Source organism: Varroa destructor, unplaced genomic scaffold, assembly GCF_002443255.2.
Source record: "Varroa destructor unplaced genomic scaffold, Vdes_3.0 BEIS01000004.1, whole genome shotgun sequence".
Taxonomy (NCBI): Eukaryota; Metazoa; Arthropoda; class Arachnida; order Mesostigmata; family Varroidae; genus Varroa; species Varroa destructor.
Window position 1 is genome coordinate 41,376,832 of NW_019211457.1, and position 22,802 is coordinate 41,399,633.

The 22,802-nt window shown below is 41.1% G+C and overlaps 1 protein-coding gene across 7 annotated transcripts in view; it reads left to right on the forward strand.

Moving 5' to 3' along the window:
- The window catches only part of LOC111248599 (low-density lipoprotein receptor-related protein 8-like), a 40,429-nt gene extending 18,995 nt beyond the window's left edge, over positions 1-21,434 (forward strand). For 6 of the 7 annotated variants that reach the window (XM_022801175.2, XM_022801177.2, XM_022801173.2 and 3 more), the window contains 9 exons: positions 5,070-5,192; positions 6,417-6,594; positions 9,521-9,834; positions 10,042-10,462; positions 10,672-10,934; positions 11,408-11,648; positions 12,071-12,255; positions 12,511-12,872; positions 13,153-21,434. In XM_022801175.2, the coding sequence (XP_022656910.1) occupies positions 5,070-5,192; positions 6,417-6,594; positions 9,521-9,834; positions 10,042-10,462; positions 10,672-10,934; positions 11,408-11,648; positions 12,071-12,255; positions 12,511-12,872; positions 13,153-13,320 (2,255 nt within the window). In that variant the 3' untranslated portion in view covers positions 13,321-21,434. The remainder of the gene's footprint in view (positions 1-5,069; positions 5,193-6,416; positions 6,595-9,520; positions 9,835-10,041; positions 10,463-10,671; positions 10,935-11,407; positions 11,649-12,070; positions 12,256-12,510; positions 12,873-13,152) is intronic. The other variant, XM_086988250.1, reaches the window with a different exon arrangement.
- Positions 21,435-22,802: the final 1,368 nt, after the last annotated feature.

Genomic DNA, 22,802 nt, shown 5'->3' on the forward strand with positions numbered 1-22,802 from the left:
ATGATGCTCATAGTCGGCCTCGCGTTCGGTGGCCCGTGACTCCAGTCAGTGAAGATTCGTTTCGTCATTTGCTAGGTTTGCTTGACCAACACTTATCTTGAGGTTGGTTGAATAGAACGAATGTCTCTGTGATACAATAGCAATTCGTCCATGTGTGTCTTCCTAGTTAGGCGGGGTGAAGGATAAAGAGATAGCGCATTTGGTCGAAGTGCTATGCGGATTTTGCCAATGAAGGGGCGATGACGCGATTGGAGAAATGAAAAGCAAGGCGAGATGTGACTTGATTTGAAAGGAACGAGGGAATACAGTCGGACAGAATTGCAAACTCGTATACCATATAAGATATAACATGTAGCTTGTTGGACTATTGCCACAACATTTGTAGTCTGGGTAGTAAAGGAATGGTCGGAGTTCTCCCCTTCCGTTGTTGCTAAGACACGTCGGACTAAGTTGGCCTTCGATAGGTACTCTGTCTCTAGTGAAATATACTTATATATATATATATATATATATATATACAGGGTGAATACAAATTTTGCCTGCCGTGGGATAGGATGTAGATTCTGCAAATGAAAACTGGGTTCGTTCAGAAAAAATTTTCCAATTTGGAGTAATGTGGTCTCAACTGTAAGTCTACTTACGCTTAAAAATTTTTCGTTTAAACTTCGACTGCGAGTCCAATTTTGACTCGCCCGGTATCGTATGTGTATCGACGCCTATAGGGATGTCGTTCTTCGTGTGTCCCGTATTCGATAGGAAAGAGCGAAGGACAAACCTCGATTGGCGCCATTATCGAAAACGTTGAATTTAGAGCGTCATCAGTTGGACAAGTATAGACACAACACCAGTAGCAACAACGAGCGGCGCTCATCCTACAGCCAGCATGATGCGGACACTTAATTGAAAACATCACATCGAGTTGGTGCCCTGTTCGTTGAATAAGTTGGATTTCATTGAGGGTCGTGGAATTGAAAGCCGAGGGCTGATGATGGACGCAGTAACATAATCGAATCGTGTATAACGCTGTCCGAGCTTATCAATGCTTCTCCAGTAACATCGTCGTGGGCTAGAATATCAGACCACCTTGTTGGATTTCTGACACATATGAGTCGTGTGCAAAAGGATGACGCGAGGAATATTTCTGTGGGGTAAACCGATGCAGATGGATGTGACGAGGCCGACTCTGCGCGTCCATCGTCGATTCGCCAAGTACATAGGTTGTGGTTGGCTAAATAGGAAGTATTATTGTTAGAGAAGTTATTTACGCTTGTGGCTTCATCTAACAGTGCTTGAGGATTGGTACAGCAAGTGTACTTGGAAAGCAGGTGTCCCCTGGCGCAAGTCTCTGTAAAGACAACACGTTCGACACTATGACAGGTAACAGCAAACTCGTCTGTCTCCGATCGACAGATACGAGTCTGTTGCGAGGCGGTCGACAGGCTATGCTGGTTAGCTCGTGACGATAGTGGTATAATGACAAGGGGAAATAGGAACTCAGCGGTTAGGCTAGCTTTGCGACAGTGAGTCTCGTTGTTGTAGCCATGTTGATCTAGGGCGCAAAGCTCTAGTATGGTGTTTCGCATCAAAGTTGTACTTTTCAACAGAGCCTAGTTAACTAAATAGGCCAAGTAACGATTGTAACGATAGTACCCATAGTTGCATCAAGGACGAAACACTTAATGTATCGCAACGGTCAATAGAAGTACTTTGTATTGGCGACGCATGGGGCATGTTTACAACACGTGTTTAAACCACCATTTGAGTGAAATAGTAATACAATTATCAGATGCAAGCAGTGTACATCAATCGGTGAAATGGTAAGAGATCATTGTTAGTTCAACCGGCTACAAAGTGCAAAAACCGAATAACCGTTTGATAATCATCGTTGACACATCACTGACGGTTGGCTTTTATTTTTACCAGTTCAAATATGGATTATTATTATAAAATATCAAGTTAAGATCGTTTATTGAATAGACAAGAAAATTCGTGATACGAGATATAGATTCTCTTTACTTTTAAGCCCGAAACCGATATCGATTGGTTAAGATTTACCGACTAAGACTACCTGAAAGCTAACCGCACTGATTTCACCAAGTACCATTTATGCCGATAGTAGACACCACGTAGTACTTCGACTGACGATCATTTTTTTGCCAATTGGGGATGTCCACATTATCAAGCAGTTACAAGAAACCCAACGATTTAATATGGGACAGACTCGACGTCATAGCTATGATTTGAGCTTGAAGCCTTGAAGTTCTCTTTGTGAGATTTAGCTGTGAGAGAAATGTCTTCTCGGCTTTGTTTCTGCTGATCTGATACACGAAGAGAATCGAAAAGCTGAAACCATCATTTTTTAATGGGGCATGGACATGTATTGCACGCCATCTGCCTCACCGATAAGCAAATGAGAAAGAGTATATGACAACATGTACTCAGTAAAGTTTAATTGTAGCCCAAGGGGGGTGGTCGCCTACAGCAGATGAAGCATTTCTATTGATTACGTAAACCAAACGATGGAAAATAGTACGAAACCGCCCTGAGTCATCTGAAAAACTTACGGTTTCATTTAAAAAAAGGTGGTCTTCTAGCAAAATAATTCTCCATCGCACCGTTGTTACAATTACTTGAACCACTAGCTCAAAATGTCCACGTCTTGATGCCCAATCGCTGCCCCCGCGTCTTGAACAAACAGTTCACAGTGAAAGAACATAGGCAACAGGCTATGCAACAACGTAAGTGTCTAATCCTACTAATAGAATGCAATACAAATCGAAGAAAGGAAGTACATGTATAAATATTCTATTTTTGCATGGACTTCCTTTATATAGGCGCTCTTTTTTTTTTACCGGTCTATGTTCAAGTAGGAGTAACACACCTGAGTCAAAGCTGGATGGCCCATGTCAATTGGGTCAATTATCTTTAGATCATTGGGCAAAGCCCGTGTGTCAGGTATCACACGTTTTGCCTCATGCGAGCGGCCAGCGTTTGATACCACCTATCAAATGTACAGCCGCATAATAGCGCATCAATAGATTCGCCTGTCTGTTGAAGATGATTGCTGACTGAACTAAAGGAAACATGTGATTTTCCAGGCAGTTGTTCAGAGAGTGTCGTATTTATTGATTTATCTATAATAGATAAAGCATTGCAGCTTGATATCACCGCTTAAAAATTGAGACAATAACTGCTATTTTGTTAGGGCATCGCTTGACGTTCATCTAACGACCAACTAAATCGATAGTGAGTTGGCAGAAGAGTTCGGCCAGCATGTATAAATCCATTTTCCATTATTGCCAGTCTTAACTATATACTTTTTGTCCATCATTCTAGCATACACGTCACGTTGGCCGTTCATTTCTATTAACGTCTTTTCAACAGCAGTACACTAATGTAAAATCTCCGTTGAGAGCAAACGAATTTCACCTTTCTGCGTTTGTTCAAAATGAAGTCTCATTTGTGTGGATCTAGAGTCTTTCCAACTGTTCTTCTTCTGTTTCGCTTCCTCTTTTTGATATGTGAAGAATCGCGGGCGATAAGCAGCAGCCGTATGAGGCTACGATTCCCTGCGGCGTGCCTGAAGCTTAGTTGTGCACCCAGCGCCGGTCAATCGCGCCACTGCACCCAGGTACGATGAAGGCATAGTGTCCATCCATCCTAAGATGCGTGAACACGCTTGCTTTAGAATTTAAAAAATGCATCAAACCCTAGTCGGGGGTTAAGCTGGTACAGCGATGTAATCCTGTTTGATATTATCAGGCTGAAACAGTTGCTAACCGTAGTGAGCCTTCATCATTACGCGTCTCACGAGGCCCGGCGTTGTCGTACGTGGCGTCGAAAAATGACAGCGGCGAGCCGCTGGAGGCCGCCGTGGTGCATCACCTTTGCAGGGAAACTTGCCTACGCCTAACGATACCTTGTCTTTGAAAACGTCGGTCTATCGTTGAAGAATGAATATCCAACAAAATAGACAAGCTAAAGAGAGAAAAAGCTCGACGGCTACCAAAGGGATATTTTAATGCGTGTAAAAAACCTATGGCGCTCCGCTGTTACTATTGCAACTTGCTCCGGATGGAAAGGATAAAGGAGCAAAAGTTAGGCACAAGGGCAGAAGAGGCACATGACAACCTCTTCTGCCCCTGTCCTCGGGGGTGTCGAAAGCGGTGGAAGTAGGGTACGCAGTTTGGTGAAGAGCAAGCGAGAGAGAGAGAGGGGGAGAGAGAGAGAGAGAGAGAAAGGAAGAAAGGAAGCTAGACAGGAATAATGATACTGCCTAGAGCAATGTACACCTATAGCCTACTTATGGTGTAGCGCATTTCATACCCGAATACGAGCTGCGTAGAGTGAGAGCTGATGAAGCCACGCTCACATTAATGACAGCCCTCCCACAAGCCCATAAGCCTTATGCGAAACATTTTTGTATAGATTTTCCTACGAGCAATTGTGGGTTGATAAGGCTCCATTGAGCTCCGACGTTCCGTTCTCTGCATAGGATTTTGCATGGAGAAGCTCTGGAGATACCGAGACTGCATAGATTTAGATGCGTTGGTTAAGTTACTGAAGGAGACAGCACAACGTGAACTCTGTAGTCGGATGTAAACATTAGCGAGCAGTTAAAATGAAGCGTCATTCATCAATCCTCCACACTTCAAATGCGTTCGGCACGGTAAACGTACAGATAAAGCTAAATGAAAACAAGAAAAAATAAGGAACTGTTGATGTCACCGTTTCTCGAAGCTTCCATGCTCATATCTGAAATCATCGTAGGCAAAAAAACAAAATCCAGTAACTGAGGCCAAACGATACCGTAATGACTATAGTGCAACGCTCCGGTAGTGCCATCAAAGCTAAAATATCTACACTCCGCTTCTTAATAGCCAGCTGGGACTTTTTGCTCGCCCTTTGCGACCAGACTTACTACTTAAATGTTCCAGTTTAATGTATTAACTCAAATACCTTCTTTGTCATGGGTACTTAGGAAAATTAATTATCTATAGTGTATTTGACGATTTAACATTGCGACATTAGCGAATTTGCTTACGTTCGTTTGCCATTTTCACTTATAGCAACACACACATGTGAAATGGGCCAATTTGCATGTAAACATTCCCCGGGTCGTTGCATACAGGCCAGTCTTCGATGCGATGGACGTACAGACTGCATCGATGGATCTGATGAAAGTGGATGCGGTGAGTAAAAATAATTTGAGTAATAAATTAATTATCGGACAATTATTTGTAAAACGAATCAAAAGTGAGATTTATTATCTGTTTCGAAATAATGCTCGCTAGCTAAATTAAATAAGAGTATTCTAACAAAGTAAGAACACTACTAACCGAGGTCATTATGGCCAGCTTGGACAGCAGTGACAAAGCCACTATATTGATAACTCTAGATAAACCGTGTTCGTTCTATAAATCCGAATAAGGTATTCACCGAAATTTGCCAAGGACATATGTATCAGATGGAATTACTTGGTTTCAGTATAACTAAAGTGTTCGGTATAAGCAAAGTGGGCCTATTTTTTCTCGTATTGACAAAATGCTTTAGCACGCACGATGCTGTGCGGAAATTTTGTCATCACCTTTTAGCTTCACTAAATGAGCCAAAACACACCGACTTCCCATAATTCGAATAGCCTTGAGCTTCGGCCTCAGTTTTTGCGTCGCCTAACATCTATCCACATTTGCGAATATCGTTTAGCGTGAAGAAGAACGTATCCCGTTGTTGAGTCATTGATAAAGCATCAATCGATCGATCGATCAATCAATTTGGTCCATTAGGCAATAGTCGTCTTATACAATGTGTATACACACACGCTCCGTCTAATATTTAGACAATTGCCACCCGCTCAAGATCGCAGGATACGTGCCATTGGCTATCTTATTACAATTTCAAAGTTCCCTATCTCGTGCTCTTTTAGCTGGGAACTCATAACCTTTCATAGTGTAATATGAAAACGTAAAAGAAGGAACCACGTTTGCTGGCAATCACTACAAACACGTAACCATCTATACACTAACGTCTAAGCCACTTGCAAAAGTTAGCGCAACAAAGAACGAGTTTCGTTCGTAGAGTCTCATCGAAGCCATTGCACAGGAGAGTAAATCTCACGCGATCATAGAATGTAGGAAGACATAAAAGATCTTTGTACTCAAAACCGAGCAAGAGAGAATTACGTGTTTGCTCAGCACAATTCCTTTGCTATCTGTGTGGGTACGAAGTCCTCTATCAATTCTATCAAATCAACTAGAATTGTTAAGCGTTGACAGAAATCCTCTGTTTTTTCTCAATGTGAACAAATGATTTCGCAACAGACTGTGTGTCGTTCTAGCTACTTGCTTTTTTTCTATCTAACAATAATCATAATATGTTACTTATTTCGTTTATTGGATCATATTGGATTTGTGTAGATATGCCAAGCTGTTCGCCGGAGGAGTTTCGTTGTTTAAGCGGCGGATGCGTGAGCCAACATTGGGTCTGTGACGGTGACGAAGATTGCGACGATTCTTCGGATGAACACGGCTGTAAACCCAGACCGTGCACTCAGCACGAGTTCACGTGTGCGAACGGGAAGTGTATCTCTCAAATGTAAGGGCATATCAATGACTAGAATGAAAAGCTGATAGGGCAGACCTTATAACACTGCAGTAGAAACTGCATTATCGATTAATATAACAGGAGACCACACGTATCCAGGTTTGTGCAAATATGGGCCAAATGTTTTTCTATTTCCTTTACTGTTTCGATATTTGTGAACATTTGTGTAATGTGTTTATACTTTCATTTGTAGCATGTTGAATGCGATCCAAGACAATCTGTTTTAACCTGAAAAAATTAGTGTTTTTATTCTAACCAAGATATATAGCCCTCGGTGTCATTCTTTTGAGTTATGCATATCCGAATATAGGAGCATAGAACATAGGACAGTACTTACACTGAAAGTATTTAATTTGTATTTTTTTCGACAACTCTATGAGCTAAACTTGGTCTATCAGTTCGATTTGTAATGATACTGTCCTTACGCTAGCTTCAAGGATGTAGTACTATAGCTCTGAACCAGATTACGTCTGCTGCCGTTGTTCTCGTCTAGTTTGGCTATGGTTCGCCAGCGCCACATGGGATACACGAATAGGAGAACGAACTATATCTAACCCCGTGCGATGTACCCTAAGGATAATCGCCACATAAGACGGATTTATTCAAATATATCGATTGTACAACGTTTACGTAAGGAAGGCCGTCAAGCCACCGAACTGTCTCAGCGATTGGCCGATTTTCCGTAGGGTCCCCAAAGACGGCCATGTTTACAGGACGCCACCCCAAAGGTATTGCCGCCGGGAAAAGTTCCACCATTATTGAGCTCGTTACCGATCCGTTCTGTGCTATAAGGATAAAATAGCCTGCCCTTTAAGGCCGTTGCAACTGCCGGCGCGGCCGCTGATCTATCCTATATGTCGCTGGACCGTTTACGAGCGCCATAAAAGGACGATCACAACTTTTCCGTCCGATCGGCTATGGAAATATAGCGCCGAGTCCTGTCGTGCGGATCCGCTATGACCCATGGAAACCAAATTAGGCCATCATACGTTCGTACATGAACCAGTCAATGAGAATAGCATACGTTTGTTGCATAGGCGATGTTTGAGCTCAAGGGGCTTATTTTTCCGTCGATCCACGATGCTCGCGAAGTGGCACTGATTATGCTAGCATCAACTTAACAGCGACCGCCGAAATAGCATATAATGACAAAATAAAGGGATACAAAAATCACTCGCAACGCTGTTATTCAAAGTGTCTCCTTCTTCGAGTAAACGATGGATATTGCCATTCATTGTTTCTCACTTCATCAAAATATTCTAAACCTCAGCTCAAGGGTGGCTGAGCATACATTTAAGATTTTGACGCGCCTCTATTGAGGTCCTGTGTACAGTATAACCTTCAGATGTATTACGACAACAGGCATGGACGGGGTTTCCAATCGCCCTTTTTTGTTTGTTTGTTTATTTGTTAAAAAATCTTTGTTATTCGTTATCATTTGTTAAAAAAATCTACGGAGAATCGTCTCTGCCTTCTAACCAGAGTACGCAATCATTTTTCTATCTGTTACGTAAAAATAAAACTCTAGTTGAAATATCAGTATCACCGATATCCTCTAATACGCGCAACAAAAGCTTCTATGGATGCAGTGTCGCTTGTTTCTCTCACGTGTGGCAAGCAGTTTTCAGGCAATCGAAGGGCACTCGGTGTCATCCACGCCAAATGTGCCGTGGCGAGTAAGCTTTTCACTCTCGTATTGCATATGTCGTCACCGTTCCAGTGACATCTTGGCTTCCGTCCATAGCTTTACTAAATGAAAAACGTGCTGGATGAGGTGCTGCTAGGTAGAAGCTCTAGGTGCTACTACTGCTGCCGCTGTTGGTGTTCCAGCTGCTGCCTGTGCCAACAGATCGATCACGAATAAACGTAGCGTGCAAGCGCCTACTGATTATACATTACCTACGCAACTGAGCGTTAGCAAGCTTTGGTCGTCCAGGCTTAATAGGTTAACACGCGGCGCACGGCAGCCCTTGCACCTATAAGCATGCCTATCGAAATTGCGTCTCTGTATACCTTAACCGCGCCCTCACCGCGTGCACGACTACGAAAGGATCGAATAAGAAAGACAGCAATAGATCGAAAGTAAGGGCACAAAAAAAGAGTAGTGTATGTATTAAAAAAAGAGGACGGAAAGTGATGGGAACAAGATACCTGAGAGGGCTAAACCACTTTGCCGTCTGTCTACGATATATATATATATGTTCACTCGCAGAGCTTATCTTTCATCAGATGCCTGTGGGCACAGGTCGAACTATGAACGAAGCCATTTTTGTGGTTTCAACATCCCTATTTTTACTCGCACTCTTTTCTTTCCTGCACATTACGTGGAGGGTGCGGTGGGTATTTTTTGTCTGTTGCATGGCAACGTTTGCCGTATGGGGCAAAATGGGGTGCGGCGGAAACGCTAGTCCATGCACCTGTGAAATTAGCATTGGTAAGATATGAACTAAGGCGTAAATTTATGCAATTTCTCAATGTTAAAAACCTGCCTGATGTGCTGCGATAGCTATGAGATCGATTCGACTTCTGCTGGACTAAGCTCAGGGTGAACGGGAGCGCTACGTCTGATTACTTGAAAAATGTGCTCTGACATCGATTAGGGAAATAGATTATGATTTTTATCTCAGACTGTGACAGGCAGTTATTTTATGTGATGAAGTCCATCACTATGGGTCATGAACATTTACTCAACCAGATCGTTTCATGTCGCATCAGGCTTTATAACTTGGATTTCAACTGTTAACGTTAACCTTTTTTTGGTTAATTACAGTTTACTCAACTTCTGAATATCGAACATGAAATCAGTGAGCAAAAGTACATCAAACTCCTACATAACCTTCTATACATGAGTTTTATGACGTTACGAGAGGAACTTGCTTTAAGTTGAGCAGATGTATGTATCATTGGGAAATTTCAGTTGGCTTTGTGACGGTCGAGATGATTGTGGTGACGGTTCGGATGAAGCAAACTGTAAAGCGTCCACCTATGCCAAGAACGTCACGTGTGAAGCAAACGAATTTCATTGCGATGATGAAAGTGACTGTATCAAGTCTAATTGGCGCTGCGATGGTGACCCCGACTGCCGCGATGCATCCGATGAGAAAAATTGCACCTTTAAGTGTCAAGACGACCATTTTCGATGTGACGCTGGCGAGTGTGTTGCTGGCAAATTGGAGTGCAACGGCATAGAGGATTGCGCTGATGGATCCGATGAGCATCAGAAATGCCAAAGTAAGTTATTAAGTGCGTCTTATCTTTATGCTTGCCCTAATAACATGATAATGTTCCTTCAATCGATATATCAGTCAGTGAATGTTAGTAAAATTTATTCAGAATTACATAGCGTGCTGACGGCTTTCGAATGAGCGTATCTCTGGTTATGTTGTTGCGACCCAAAGCAATGTTGGCTTTCGTCTGGTTTCTGGTTTTTATTTCCAGATATAACGATAGCTCATAGGCCGTGTAACTCATCAACCGAGTTCGACTGTGGTAATAACCACTGTGTTCCACTGAAATCTGTCTGCGATGGCCGAAACGATTGCGGCGAAAATGAAGATGAGTCCAATGCATGTAACACAAACGAATGCGCTATTGACAATGGAAGCTGTCAGGATCACTGTGTTGACCTAAAGATCGGCTTCCGCTGTGAATGTTCGCGTCACGGTTTTAGGCTCAGCAACGACAATCGCTCCTGTGTGGACATCGACGAATGTATCGAAGTTCCCGGAATCTGCAGTCAGTTCTGCAACAATACGAAAGGTGGATACAAATGCAGTTGCTCACCCGACTATATTCTTGAACCCGGCACAGGATATTGTCGAGCTCAGGGCAAAAATCCAAAGCTCCTTTTTGCCAACAGGTAATGCGCAATATGATTCTTTGAATACATTTTCACTTGTCCCGTTGAGGCGCCGGATGCGTTCCATGGACCCAAAAATAGATCAGAGAAATTTCCCTATTTTAATAGCGATTGCATATCCGAAAAGGGAATATAGTGCATTTAAGACTAATAGTACAGCATCTCGGAGTATGCGTAAAAGTGCTTTACGACAAACTGTTTGTCCTCAGACACGACGTTCGAGTCGTTGATCTCGTTTCGAACGAGTATCGGGAGGTGATTTCTGGAACGAGATCAGCGATGGCGGTGGATTACGTGTTTCGGACGGAAACCGTCGTCTGGGCTGATTCAACATTGGGACAGATCTCTAGGGCTAAGATGTCCAACAATATTTCGACTGTCATTATTGGACGCAAAGATAGTACTGTAGATAGTAATATTGATGGAATAGCAGTCGACTGGATCCATAACAAGGTCTACTGGACGGACACATGTAAGTTCTGAGTCACAAGCCTTACTAATCGTTGCGAGCACAGCATTATATTATTGCTATCTGCACTATTTACCCTAATAACAACTAGTACCTATATATAGTCAGAAATGTTTAAGACTAGGGTCAGGATCAGCAACAAAGAACTAACCGGCTTCGTTCGCCGTCCTAACATACGCGTACGAATCTTAGCAACCCTGGACGTGCTAAAAATTCGTCTAGAAGATTCTATTCAACGATATTTGATTCTGTCAACAAATGTTACACCATGTTGTTTTCTATCGAAATTCTATGCCCACTTGCATCTATCTTCTTTTTCCATTATCGGCTTAACTTTGAATAGATAGTTCGATTCAGGCAATATTCCCAGAATCGAAATTGTGTCGTTTTCGATACCTGCCTCGCTGCTTCGATCCATCACCGACCCGCTAGTTCATGGAGACGACTCGTTATTTCTGTGACTTCAATACAATTAGGTCGAGACGTAATTTCCGTAGCAGAACTCCTAGACGGGAGAAACGTGAAGACATTATTTAGATCGCATCTCCAGGAACCACGGGCAATCGCTGTGGACCCTTTGACGGGCTGGATTTTCTGGGCGGACTGGGGGGTCGGACGAATTGAAAAGGCTGGAATGGATGGGACTCATCGGACCACGCTGGTGGACACGGACATCGAATGGCCAAACGGGCTCGCAATAGATAGACATGACAAAAAGTAAGACTGTAACGTGGCCATCATAATAAACTAGCCAAAATAATGTATACTTGATTGATTAAGTACTGAACCAATATTGTAACGAGCTACGACTTTGACGGTGGACTAACGAACGAATGGAATTCAGATCACCTGTTTAGACCACAGAAGGAACACATTGTCCTTCTGCCCAGTATATCTTTCGTCGATTTCTATAGATTTATCTTCCAACAGGTATTATCTAATCAGTCATACTGACTCACCTGTGAAATTAATAGTAACAGGGACATGACGATAGATACACATGGGTGTGCGATACGTGTTCCGAACCACTTAATACTCTGAAGACGATCTTAGAAGGTAATTTATCTACAGTTAGACGCAAAAGAAGAGGTTTCTCTACACCATCGATTTGGTTAACTGTTTTTTTTTTTTCTCTGCAGGCTGTATTGGATTGACGCTAAATTGCATCTTGTTGCTAGATGTGATATGAACGGAGGCGATCGCAAATCAATATTAACGTCTCGTGACGTGTTCTTGCACCCGTTTGCTATCGACGTCTTTGAAGATTGGCTTTTCTGGTCAGACTGGCACATGGAAAAAATATTTAAAATCAACAAATTTAACGGTGAGTCCACAATTATTCTAAATAATATTTGTCGCCGCTGTATAATGAAAGCTGTGTTGACTACGTTTTAATTTGAGTCACTTTCAATAAGGCATAAAACAGTAGTGTCTGAATGATATTGGTCTCTTAATTAAAAATCAACAAAAAAATCACACGCAATACTTTATTTGTGTTGGAATTAGCTGATGCTCTGGAACTCGGCAAATCACCTTTGCATAAATTGACATGAATACAATATTTCGTTCAATTTGACAGGCGAAAATTACACTGTGGTGTTGAAGGCACCGATTCCACTAGATTTAGTCGTGTATCACGAATTGCGTCAACCCGCAGGGCCTGACAGGTGCGCGAATCATACCTGCGACCAGCTCTGCCTTGCTGCACCGTCAATTTCGGCGGGATCGCCGCAGTATACTTGTCTCTGTGTCGACGGCTACCAATTAGCGAACGACGGCATTAGATGTGTGGAACTTTCAAAAGAAGTACCCAAACCTAAGATGACAACGCCGCGGCCAAACCATGATGATCACGGAGAGCAGCGGGTAGCCGAAAATGGCGGCGGAATCGCCAGCGTCATTATCGCGGCGCTGTCACTTCTAGCCCTGATTGCGGCCACGGTATGGTGTAGTCATTTGAATTGTTACTTTCTTTGTTGCCGAAGAGAAACACTGTAAGGAGAGCAGAAAGTACTATATTATGCAACTGTTAGTTTATCCTTACGGATATCCTTTGTAAGTGCAGCAAAAAGGCTGTAGCGCGTGCTTATTATAGTAGGCGTGTGCGCTAAAAGACGTTTTTTTTTGATACAAGTTATCTTTTCTGTCCTATTACACACTGTATTACGACTGCGAAATACATCATTACGATTAAAAGATTGACTTTTTCTGTCGTCTCTAGGCCTCACTGTTAGTGTATCGCCGTGTGAATAAGGCGCGCCATCTACAATCGATGAACTTCGATAACCCGGTCTACCGGAAAACAACGGAGGATCAATTCAGCCTGGAGAAACCTCGCTCGCCATTAGCTGAACCGCTCACCTCACCTGGCACAAATGATTTCGTGTAGTAAAGCCGGTACAGCTTGCAGTCGGTCGTAATTAATTTACCAAGATTCAATATATATTTTGTTAAAGATAGAGGTTTGAAGGGTGCTAGAATCAGCCTAAAATGGTTTGGTTACTTAAACGAAGACGAGTCAACGTCCCTCAGTTTGCACTCTCTCGGTTTTCCTTCTTTGTGAAAATATCAGCTACCGCTTTCGAATTGAGTTGTACCAAAAGGGCGAAAAGAAGGGCACACTGGTCAAGGACGAGCGCTAGGTTATGTATAAATACACGTGTCAGTATGTCTGTTAAATTGGAACTTTTTGGGCTTCGTTTCCCAAACAAGAACAAATATTTTAATCACATTTTTTGTTTGTAGTGGAAGTATAGGAGTCCTGACGTTCATTCGTATTTGCTAGAACCACCATCTACTACGGTTAGAGCTTCAATTCAGGACCTGGACCATACACTATTCATTTTCAAATTACCATGCATCAAGCTATATTAGTGGGTGTAAATTCGTTAAAGTCGTATAAACTCGTACGTCACGTATAAAAAAAATTCCAGCGAGATTAAATTTTTGGATGATAACAGGCCAAAAGTCCTAAAAGTGCAATAGTTCAAAACGGTCAAAATGTCTCAGAAGTGCAAAACGGAGCAGAGAATCTCGAAACCAACTAACAGTCAGTTTATGTGAAGGATTCAATTGCGAATTGATCCCCTTCGAAACGACGACCGTTAGTTTCTTTATCAAACTTAAAATGTATCAAAAGTGACTTTGTAAGCCATTTTTATAATTTTTAGCCTTTTAAACATAAACCTTGACAATTTTTTAGCTTCCCTTATAGAAACCTTCCTCGATTCTTTCAGAAATCGCATGCACCGTATTCGGCCAAAAAAGCTTTTTCGTCGGGTTCGCCGAGCGCAAAAAATCGGATAAGAGCTGACTTCGTTCGAAATAATAATTTGTTCAAATTGCAAAAACGGCGGACTGTTTTCTTATGGCTATGATAAGTTTACTGCTTGAATCCAAAACCCAGAACTAACTTTTGCTTGTTACCAACACTACCAAGTGAACGCATGCCCATTACGATAAACAGTCCGCCAAAACCCGTTCTAACTTATATGTCGTACTTTATATATACATATATATATATATATATATATAAGCTTTTTCTCTAACGTTCGAAGGCAAAGCTATCCTTGGTAGTCAGCCTTGTTCAATAGTAGATAGTATTGCAAATGAGCAGTTAGCTAAACTATAGATATAACATATGTGTAGAGAAGCACCTGTGAACAATAGAAGTGTCCTCATGTCGGATAACGATCTCCTGCAAGATTTTTTCAACCATAATACATCGAGTGAAAAGCTAAAGCCCCATTAATGCTTTTTTCGCTAAAAACGATACCAAGACAACAACAACGGCTAAAATGGCTAAAACACAGCTAAAGTGGCGGACATTGTATTCGTTCTCTGGCAACCTTAGTTTTTGGCGCCAAGCGTGATGCTTTTCGGCAAGTTGAAAGAAACGATCAGTTCACGTGATCTGAAAAGAACGCCACCTCGTAAACATAGCAGTAAAAAGATCTCACCCGTATCAGACGCTAGACAGTTAGGCGAAATCGAAGTAGCCACAGGCGCTTGCCTAGGAAGCTGTTTAGATCTATTTGAAATCTCATGAGTATTAGAAAAGTATTTCGCTTCCTGCCTAGAGCATCTACCGTGTCTATGGACTACTGCATCAACATGAATAAGCTGAAGTCGGAAGTAAGCAAGCTCAATTCTCACACTTAGACCAACATCCGGTGTCGAACAACAACGATAAAGTAGCTAGCTCTGGCTATGAATAGTACAAGTACCTTCAGCCCTGCGAAGATCAAGAGAACATCACCAGGAAAGAAAACAAAGAACTACTCAGATGTCGAATTTTTAACCACGTACTCGATGATGCAACTCGATTGAAAGAGAAGATAGCTGTCGTAGTGATTGACAGAAGCGCTTTGCGGAGATATATGGATCCGCAACCTATATATATGGGTTGACTCTAGCTGTAAACGATCACTTTTTATGGGAGTTGGCCAGCGGTGAACATCAAGAACAACAATTCTTGTCAATTCAACGCAGAAAGGAAAATAGAGACAGCAAACAAATATGAAGTGCTACTCTTACGTCTAACTATTAGATATGCCCCAATGGGGTCACACGTCCGTAGCACATTACTAGAAATACAACCTATACCGGTTGTACCGTATCGTAGCGTATGCACTGATGAGACCATTCTATCGGGCTAGATTATACCCTTATCTTTTTTGTCAGAACGTACAGCATACGTGAATAAGCCCAACGTTCTTAGATCCTAAACGGCCTTCGTCAGCATTCAGACATCTCTGGCAGTATTCATTTTCGCTGCAAGGGCGACTGAACGGTGCCACACTCGATAAAGAAACGGAAGGTGATACTTCACAGTTCACTCTATGCCAAAACATAAGTCACGTTATTGACCATAAAGTCCTAAAAAATATAGAGTGAATCCTATAACTATGTAGTATTTAAATAATAACAACGATAGCCAAATAACAAGGAACGAGCATGACATCACAGTAAGATGATTTGGGAATATAATGTATACATAGAGAAAAAAAAAAAATATACATAAATGCGAAGGAGGAGATGTATAAAAGTACAACCATAAAACACTTATCTCTGCATAATAGGAATAATGATACTAGTTGCTCTATTTTCGATGACAGGCCGAAGGATATGAATTAAATGAGGCAGAAAAAGATATCCAACTTTGAGTTACCTTAAAACTAGTGCGGTAGCAGTATAGAAATAAGAGATATAGAATTAGAATGATAGAGCTTGACAGGCGGTTCTGAAAGAATATTTTCAACTAAATGTGCTCAGATAGCAAACGATTATAGTTATAATTGAGCACGAGAAAAAGATGTCAAGGAAGCAACATATGGCGTACGGAGACAAACACAAAAAAGGCGACGACATCATCTACACCATCATCGTCTAACGGAAAGCAGAGTAATTTAATACAAACAAAAACGCTATACAACGTAACACACGACACAAACGATCAAATATAATGATTATTATCATTGCTGTAAAGAATTACACCAAATAACTAAAATATGGAAAATGATATTGCAAGCTATCGCAAGTAAAATATCGTTAGTTAACGATGCCGTCAATGGTACGGATGATGGCTTTGTATCCGCGACAACGTACAAAACCTCTTAGCTGATCCATCCTGCTTCTGCATACCGCACTCGAATCCTATTTTTCATAGTATCCGTATATATATATATATATATATATATCTAAGTCAACAAAAAGTATTGATATTTATTTGTGCTCTTTATCTATAATGAGATAAAGAATAGCATATGATTGCAGTACTAACGTCAATCCTAAAGAATACGCATACTTAAATATTGCTCGAGTCTTGAAGACAATGTAGACGATGTAAAATTTCACTCGCTTAAAATATGGCTGATTTGTTAATCAACTCGATAAACAGTTAGGCGGATTTCTCAAAATAGCAGGAATACATAGACTGATTACGCGATAAGATCTCCTTTCAATAATGATATTGATTCGGCGCTTGAGAATGTGATATTTAGATGTTGGATAATAATGGATAAATTGTATTTAAAGACCCATTCGGACAGAAGACTAACAGAGAGCGCATCATGTCGCTGGGCATTACTAGCCGTTGGCATACATTTTCACTGAGACCGGTACAACATTACCATACAGTGGTCTGCCCTTAAACTTCCCTATTATCTACAAGCGAAATCATTTGTAAATGATGGACGACGTGAAGGCGAAACGGAGCCTCTTCGGTGCAGATGATGACTGACCTCGCAAACTTGGTCTGAAGTAAAGATTCCCTTGCAATAGGAGTTTTTTTTCCATACAAGTGCGATGACAAGGAGGCACGATATGACGTACGTACATACATATATATATATATATATATATGCTTGTGGAAGATAGAAATGTAGGGAGAAAGAAGTGACATCAAGCATTAAGCTTCGATGTCTTTCTCTACATCGTGATGATCAAGAGAAATAGGCAGATAGGTTGAATATAGACCCGTTATCGGCGTGTAGGCCAAGCAGCTCCGGATTTTCATTATCCGACATTGAGTTAGTGGCCTAGTTGGCTCTGACCTAAAAGTATGTGAATCGACAGAGGCTGGGCGAACAAGAAAAAGAATCGACCCTATTTTGCCTTGTACTTAACGGCTCCTATCAAATGGCAGAAGACGGGTTCTGGTAGCAATTATGTGCTAATAGTAGAAACTGTGCCACTAATAAAGACAGCGTAACTCCGCCATTATAAATGGTTAGCACGTTTGGTATAGGCTCAAGGTAAAGGTCCAATTAGTCGGTTGTGCACCGGCCTGTTTTGCAGGATCCCGTCCGAAACTGCTGATACACCAGCGACTCAAAGCAGACCGGCAAATCGAGTTGCTGTACAACAGAGAGTTGTCGAGAGACAACAGACGGGGCAATTGGATCTTGAAACTCGTTTTGCTCTATTTGATACGCAAACAACTACACTCGATGTACGGCGCCGCTCTACCGTCCGAACATAGCGCAGGTAGCAGAGATAAACATATTCTTAAATAGGACGCTCCAAAAATACAAACACAGATAAGCACCCTCCACCCACACACAAAAAATAACATGTGGCAAAAAGTACCTTGTACAAAGCAAGAGGAAGTGCGGTAAAAATGAGAAGACCCGAAGTACCCTAAAAAAGCCTTCCAAGAAGGAGGCAGAGGTGTTGCCCTATCGGACGTGTTTGTCATGTCCTTTCGAGGGAACACGTATTTCTCGTCTACATCACCGACGCCCAGCTGCAAAGTGATTTAGTTAGCCATCAGTTTATCCCCAATATATGAGCATCTATCTATAAAGATAAATTTACATAAATTTACAGAAGAGGATATAGTGGTAGAACTTTTTGACGTGTTTCTAGGTAAGAGATGCGAGAATGAAGCACGCCAAAATAGCGACGGCAAACAAGTTTCTATAGATGAGAAACATAACCGCGGGCTGCCTACAGCAGAGTATTATGATTCCATTAAATATGTACCTAGTACGATAAAGTTTTGCTTTCCGATGGAAGGGAACGAAACAAGTGAACTTAAGCCACCTGCATATATTCTTGTTTCCTTACTGTGCATGGGTGAAACTCGATTCATGATTAGTCCATTTGTTGACCACGGCTAGTACTATACAGTTATGATGTAATAGGTATGATCGATTTGAGCAGAGCACTAACAAGCGAGCATATCTAGCCTGCCTGATTTCGGTGATCTGTTCAAAGATAACAATAGGCGTGCATTTCAAGAGCTACTGCGTCAAAATCTATGAGAACTGAAGATCATAATCACATGACTATAGTGACCATTATGGGACAAAGAATAAGATAAAGAAGATGTTATGCGCAAGCGTCTAAGTTCGGCCGCTGCTAAACAATATGCAACGCCATTAATGCAATGACCACGGAAAGCAATGCCGCGTTCTGAGAAAACACATTAAGACCAAGACGTTTATTCCCATTACTTTCTTAAGAGCTGAATTACTGTGGGACGCTGCTAAGCCTAACTGAAATGCTACACGGTTAGGTGGAGGCGTAGTGGGGTAAAATATATATGAACTCTATTGGATGTTACTGGTGTAGTAGAAGAACAAGATGGCAGGGGGGGGGGGGGGGGGATGAAGCATTATGTCAGCAGCAGCTAGTACTATAAGAGTGCAGGACGATGGTTAGCGAGAAGGTGAAGACATCGGCGCCCATTATCTCCCCTATGATGGGATTAAGCCACCGCCGACCAGTGGGGCCACGGTGGTCACCAAATGTCTCTGACTAACTGGATGACGGTCAAAGCTATGTTATTACTATGATAGAAGAAGCATTATGTCAGCAGCAGCTAGTACTATAAGAGTGCAGGACGATGGTTAGCGAGAAGGTGAAGACATCGGCGCCCATTATCTCCCCTATGATGGGATTAAGCCACCGCCGACCAGTGGGGCCACGGTGGTCACCAAATGTCTCTGACTAACTGGATGACGGTCAAAGCTATGTTATTACTATGATAGAAGAGCTATGAAAAAGAAAACGGTTCCCAATGTCCCGGGTCCGTGTCAGTTAGTGAGGAAATGAAAAGCATATATATATATATATATATATATATATATATATATATATATATATATACTCTCAGTAGATGTTAGAAAAGGTATGATGGAATTAAAGGACGTTGATTCTATGATGAGGCTAAAGGATAGGACGGCAAAATAAATTGCGTGACATAATATCCGGCTTCTCTTGTAGTAAAGAGGTAACAATGCCGGGAAAACTTACAGTTTCAAACGTTTATGTTATCAATCCTTGAAGATACGTTGTGCTTATACAAGTTTGGGGTATCGTTTGAGTTACAACTATGATATTTAGAGGTTCTAGGAATATTACACCAATAGCTTGCGGTTGACCGTGACAGAAAAGATGAGATACGTGAATTTTTTCCTATGCAAGTTGTTGATGTGAAACGGAATTCGTCATAAGTTTTATGAAAGCCATCACACATGTTTGATACGTGTACGATAAAAACATATAGCAACCAGTTATTGAGAAAATCTTACTGATATTTTGGTAAACCAGTTAGATTAAGCATAGCAGTATGTACGTACCTATTCCCGTAAGCTGCAGATATACTTCCATTAGACCATGGTGTACGAGTTGTTTTTTGTTCGATCTTCTCGTACGATTGGCCGTCAACAATAACATCTGTCTAGAAAAACTACACATCTTACATTGCATAAATCTTGCTTTCTTATTATTAACTAAGCTAAATTCTTATTATTAATAACTAATCTAAATTCGAGATCGTTGTAGTGATTTGTAATTACTGAAATGGTTCTCCGTTATGCATTGATCGCATTCAGTTGCCTCCGTATCTGTTCGTGGTCATGTTTTCGCCAAATACTCTCGATGGTGCTCCCGGTGCAGAACTACTCCCAATGACAACAAAAGTCATCGTAAAAATTACAACGGCTAATTTAATGGGGAAATAAGTTGTACGCATCATTGCTCAATACCAGTCCGTGCACGTGCACCCATACGATGCGGCATGAGGAAGCGGTTATTACGAAAATAACGGCTATAATAATATAAGGTAAAGTCATGAATTCTCTATTTATGTTTATACGCGTCTACAATTCGTTGTTGACAAATTGTACGAAGAAAAATTTGCTAACGAACGCAAATGAGTTGGAAGAATAAAGTGTATAAATACCGCCGAAGTGGCTCTAGTTGACGTCTAAAAAGAAAGTATTCCATAAGATAGAATTTTTTTTCCCATAATCACAAGACTTGCTATATGGTAGCATCGTAGAAATAGAAATGGTTCTGAGCAGAATCGATCTGTACGTAACTAAAATAGTACGTAATTACAATAGCAATCTGCCGAAGTTCGCGTCCTCATTTTAGCCTTTCACATAAACAAATTCAAACTGTGAATAATATATTCCGGACGAATGTGCCAATTCAGAAGTGGAGTTTCAATGTACTTCAGTAGACTTTTGTTCGGGACCAGATTGTCTGATTAAGGGAAAGTTGGGATCCTCCGCACTCCAACTTTAGTAACGAAAGCTGCATAGGAACGAAGGCCAAATAAATCTGATCAGGATATCTCAATGCACGAATCATCGACGACAACATCACCACTAGAAAAACGACTACTTAGGACATAATAGTGGAGCATCTCTGGGCTGGTTTTTATTGGAGAGATTTATCAAGTAAAGCTCGTCACGCGTTCGGTCGCAGGAAATGATCATAGCATTGCGGTCAAAAGAGGAAGGGGGGAGGGGGTAAGGATTCGAAGGTAAAGCGAACGGCTGCTGTAACGCAATATGTAAATAAAAAAAGGTTCGAACCAAACAGAACTGGAGTGAAGGGAAACAGCAGAAAGGATACTTGTATTATAATAAAGATCATATAGAAATTAATTGAAATGATGTCGAATGATCGCTAGGTTATGTCTATCAAGGGTAATAATATATGAAAACAAACGGTGGAAATATAAACACTTTAATTTAGCATCAATTAGCGTGCGTGTTATTATTTTAGAGTTTTTCGTAGGATTTAGGTATTAGCTAGCAACTAGTAATTTGTACCGAGCTCTAAATGACACGGATCTTATGAAAGATCGTTTTCCTTTAATTAATTCTAACAAGAACAAAAGCTATATACATAGTTATTGATAACACAAGCATTTCTGTGTATTCGCCTTGTTGATATAAAGACCATCAACAAGGTCCGGTAATGTATTTTTTTATCGGAAGTAGCCTTCTTTTGGCATACCAGATCTTCAGACCGCACCCTCGCAGAAGCCAGACGGTATCATGTATACTTTGACAGAGACACAACAGAAATATGGCGAGAAATCTAAAAGGCTTTCTAAGAATTAAACTGCATGATGTTTTCTTTAAGTTTGCCGATATATCTGAGGGTTTGAACAATAAGGTTTGAGAATACAGTAGAGGCATGTAATTTGTCATCCAACTCTAAAATGGATTTGTTGATATTTCGTACGTCTTTTTTTTGCCTTCGAGAAGTAGTTGTTAGCCGCCGGCTTAATGATCCTACATTTGAGCTAAAAAAAAATTAACTCAATGAGAAACTGCCTAACGCATTAGGTTACTCTAATGGAGGGCACAACGATTTGTGTCACATGCTCTCTGTCCCCTCTGTCTATCGGGAACACCAGTCAGAGTCTGACCGTCGTTTTTCAGGTGGAACGAAATGTTGATTATCACAGCGTAAAACGGTAAGCACATATTTAGAGATAATAGCCAATAGTTGAATGAAAACAATATTTTTTTGAAGAGGCTTATAGACAAATGGCGTAGTAATTGATAGCGAAGAGGGACAATCTGATGATGATACAAGAGTACATCAAATTTCTGCAATTGCAGCTTAAATGGAAGAAGCTGTATCGAGGGCCCCTATATTAAGCAGCGACGTAAGTCTTCGTATTTTAATGGCGTAAGTTCGTCTAAAGTTGATTGGCTTCATCCATTAAAACGGCCAGTCGGTGGCTAGCACTTAGCAAATTTACAAAACTTTCTTTAAAAAGAAGCACTCGATAAAAAAAATTGAATATGATAGCTCAAATATCAAGTATACAATCAATTTTCGAGAATTGTTAACCCCGACATATAAGTAATAGAAAAGGACCTTACTTACTTAATTACGCAAAAGGTAGTGGCTTTTACTCTACTAGGTAAGAATACATTAATGAAATAGTTCAATGCAGTCGCTTTTGCAGTAATGATGCTGTAGAGCATATAATTGTTGACGCTTTTCGCAATGGGAAAGTCAAGACAAAGACTCATATAGGGAAGCCTTCTTTTTAGAATTTGGAACAGAAACCTTTTAAAGACATGTTCAAGTTTCAGCGAAATTTTTCACTAA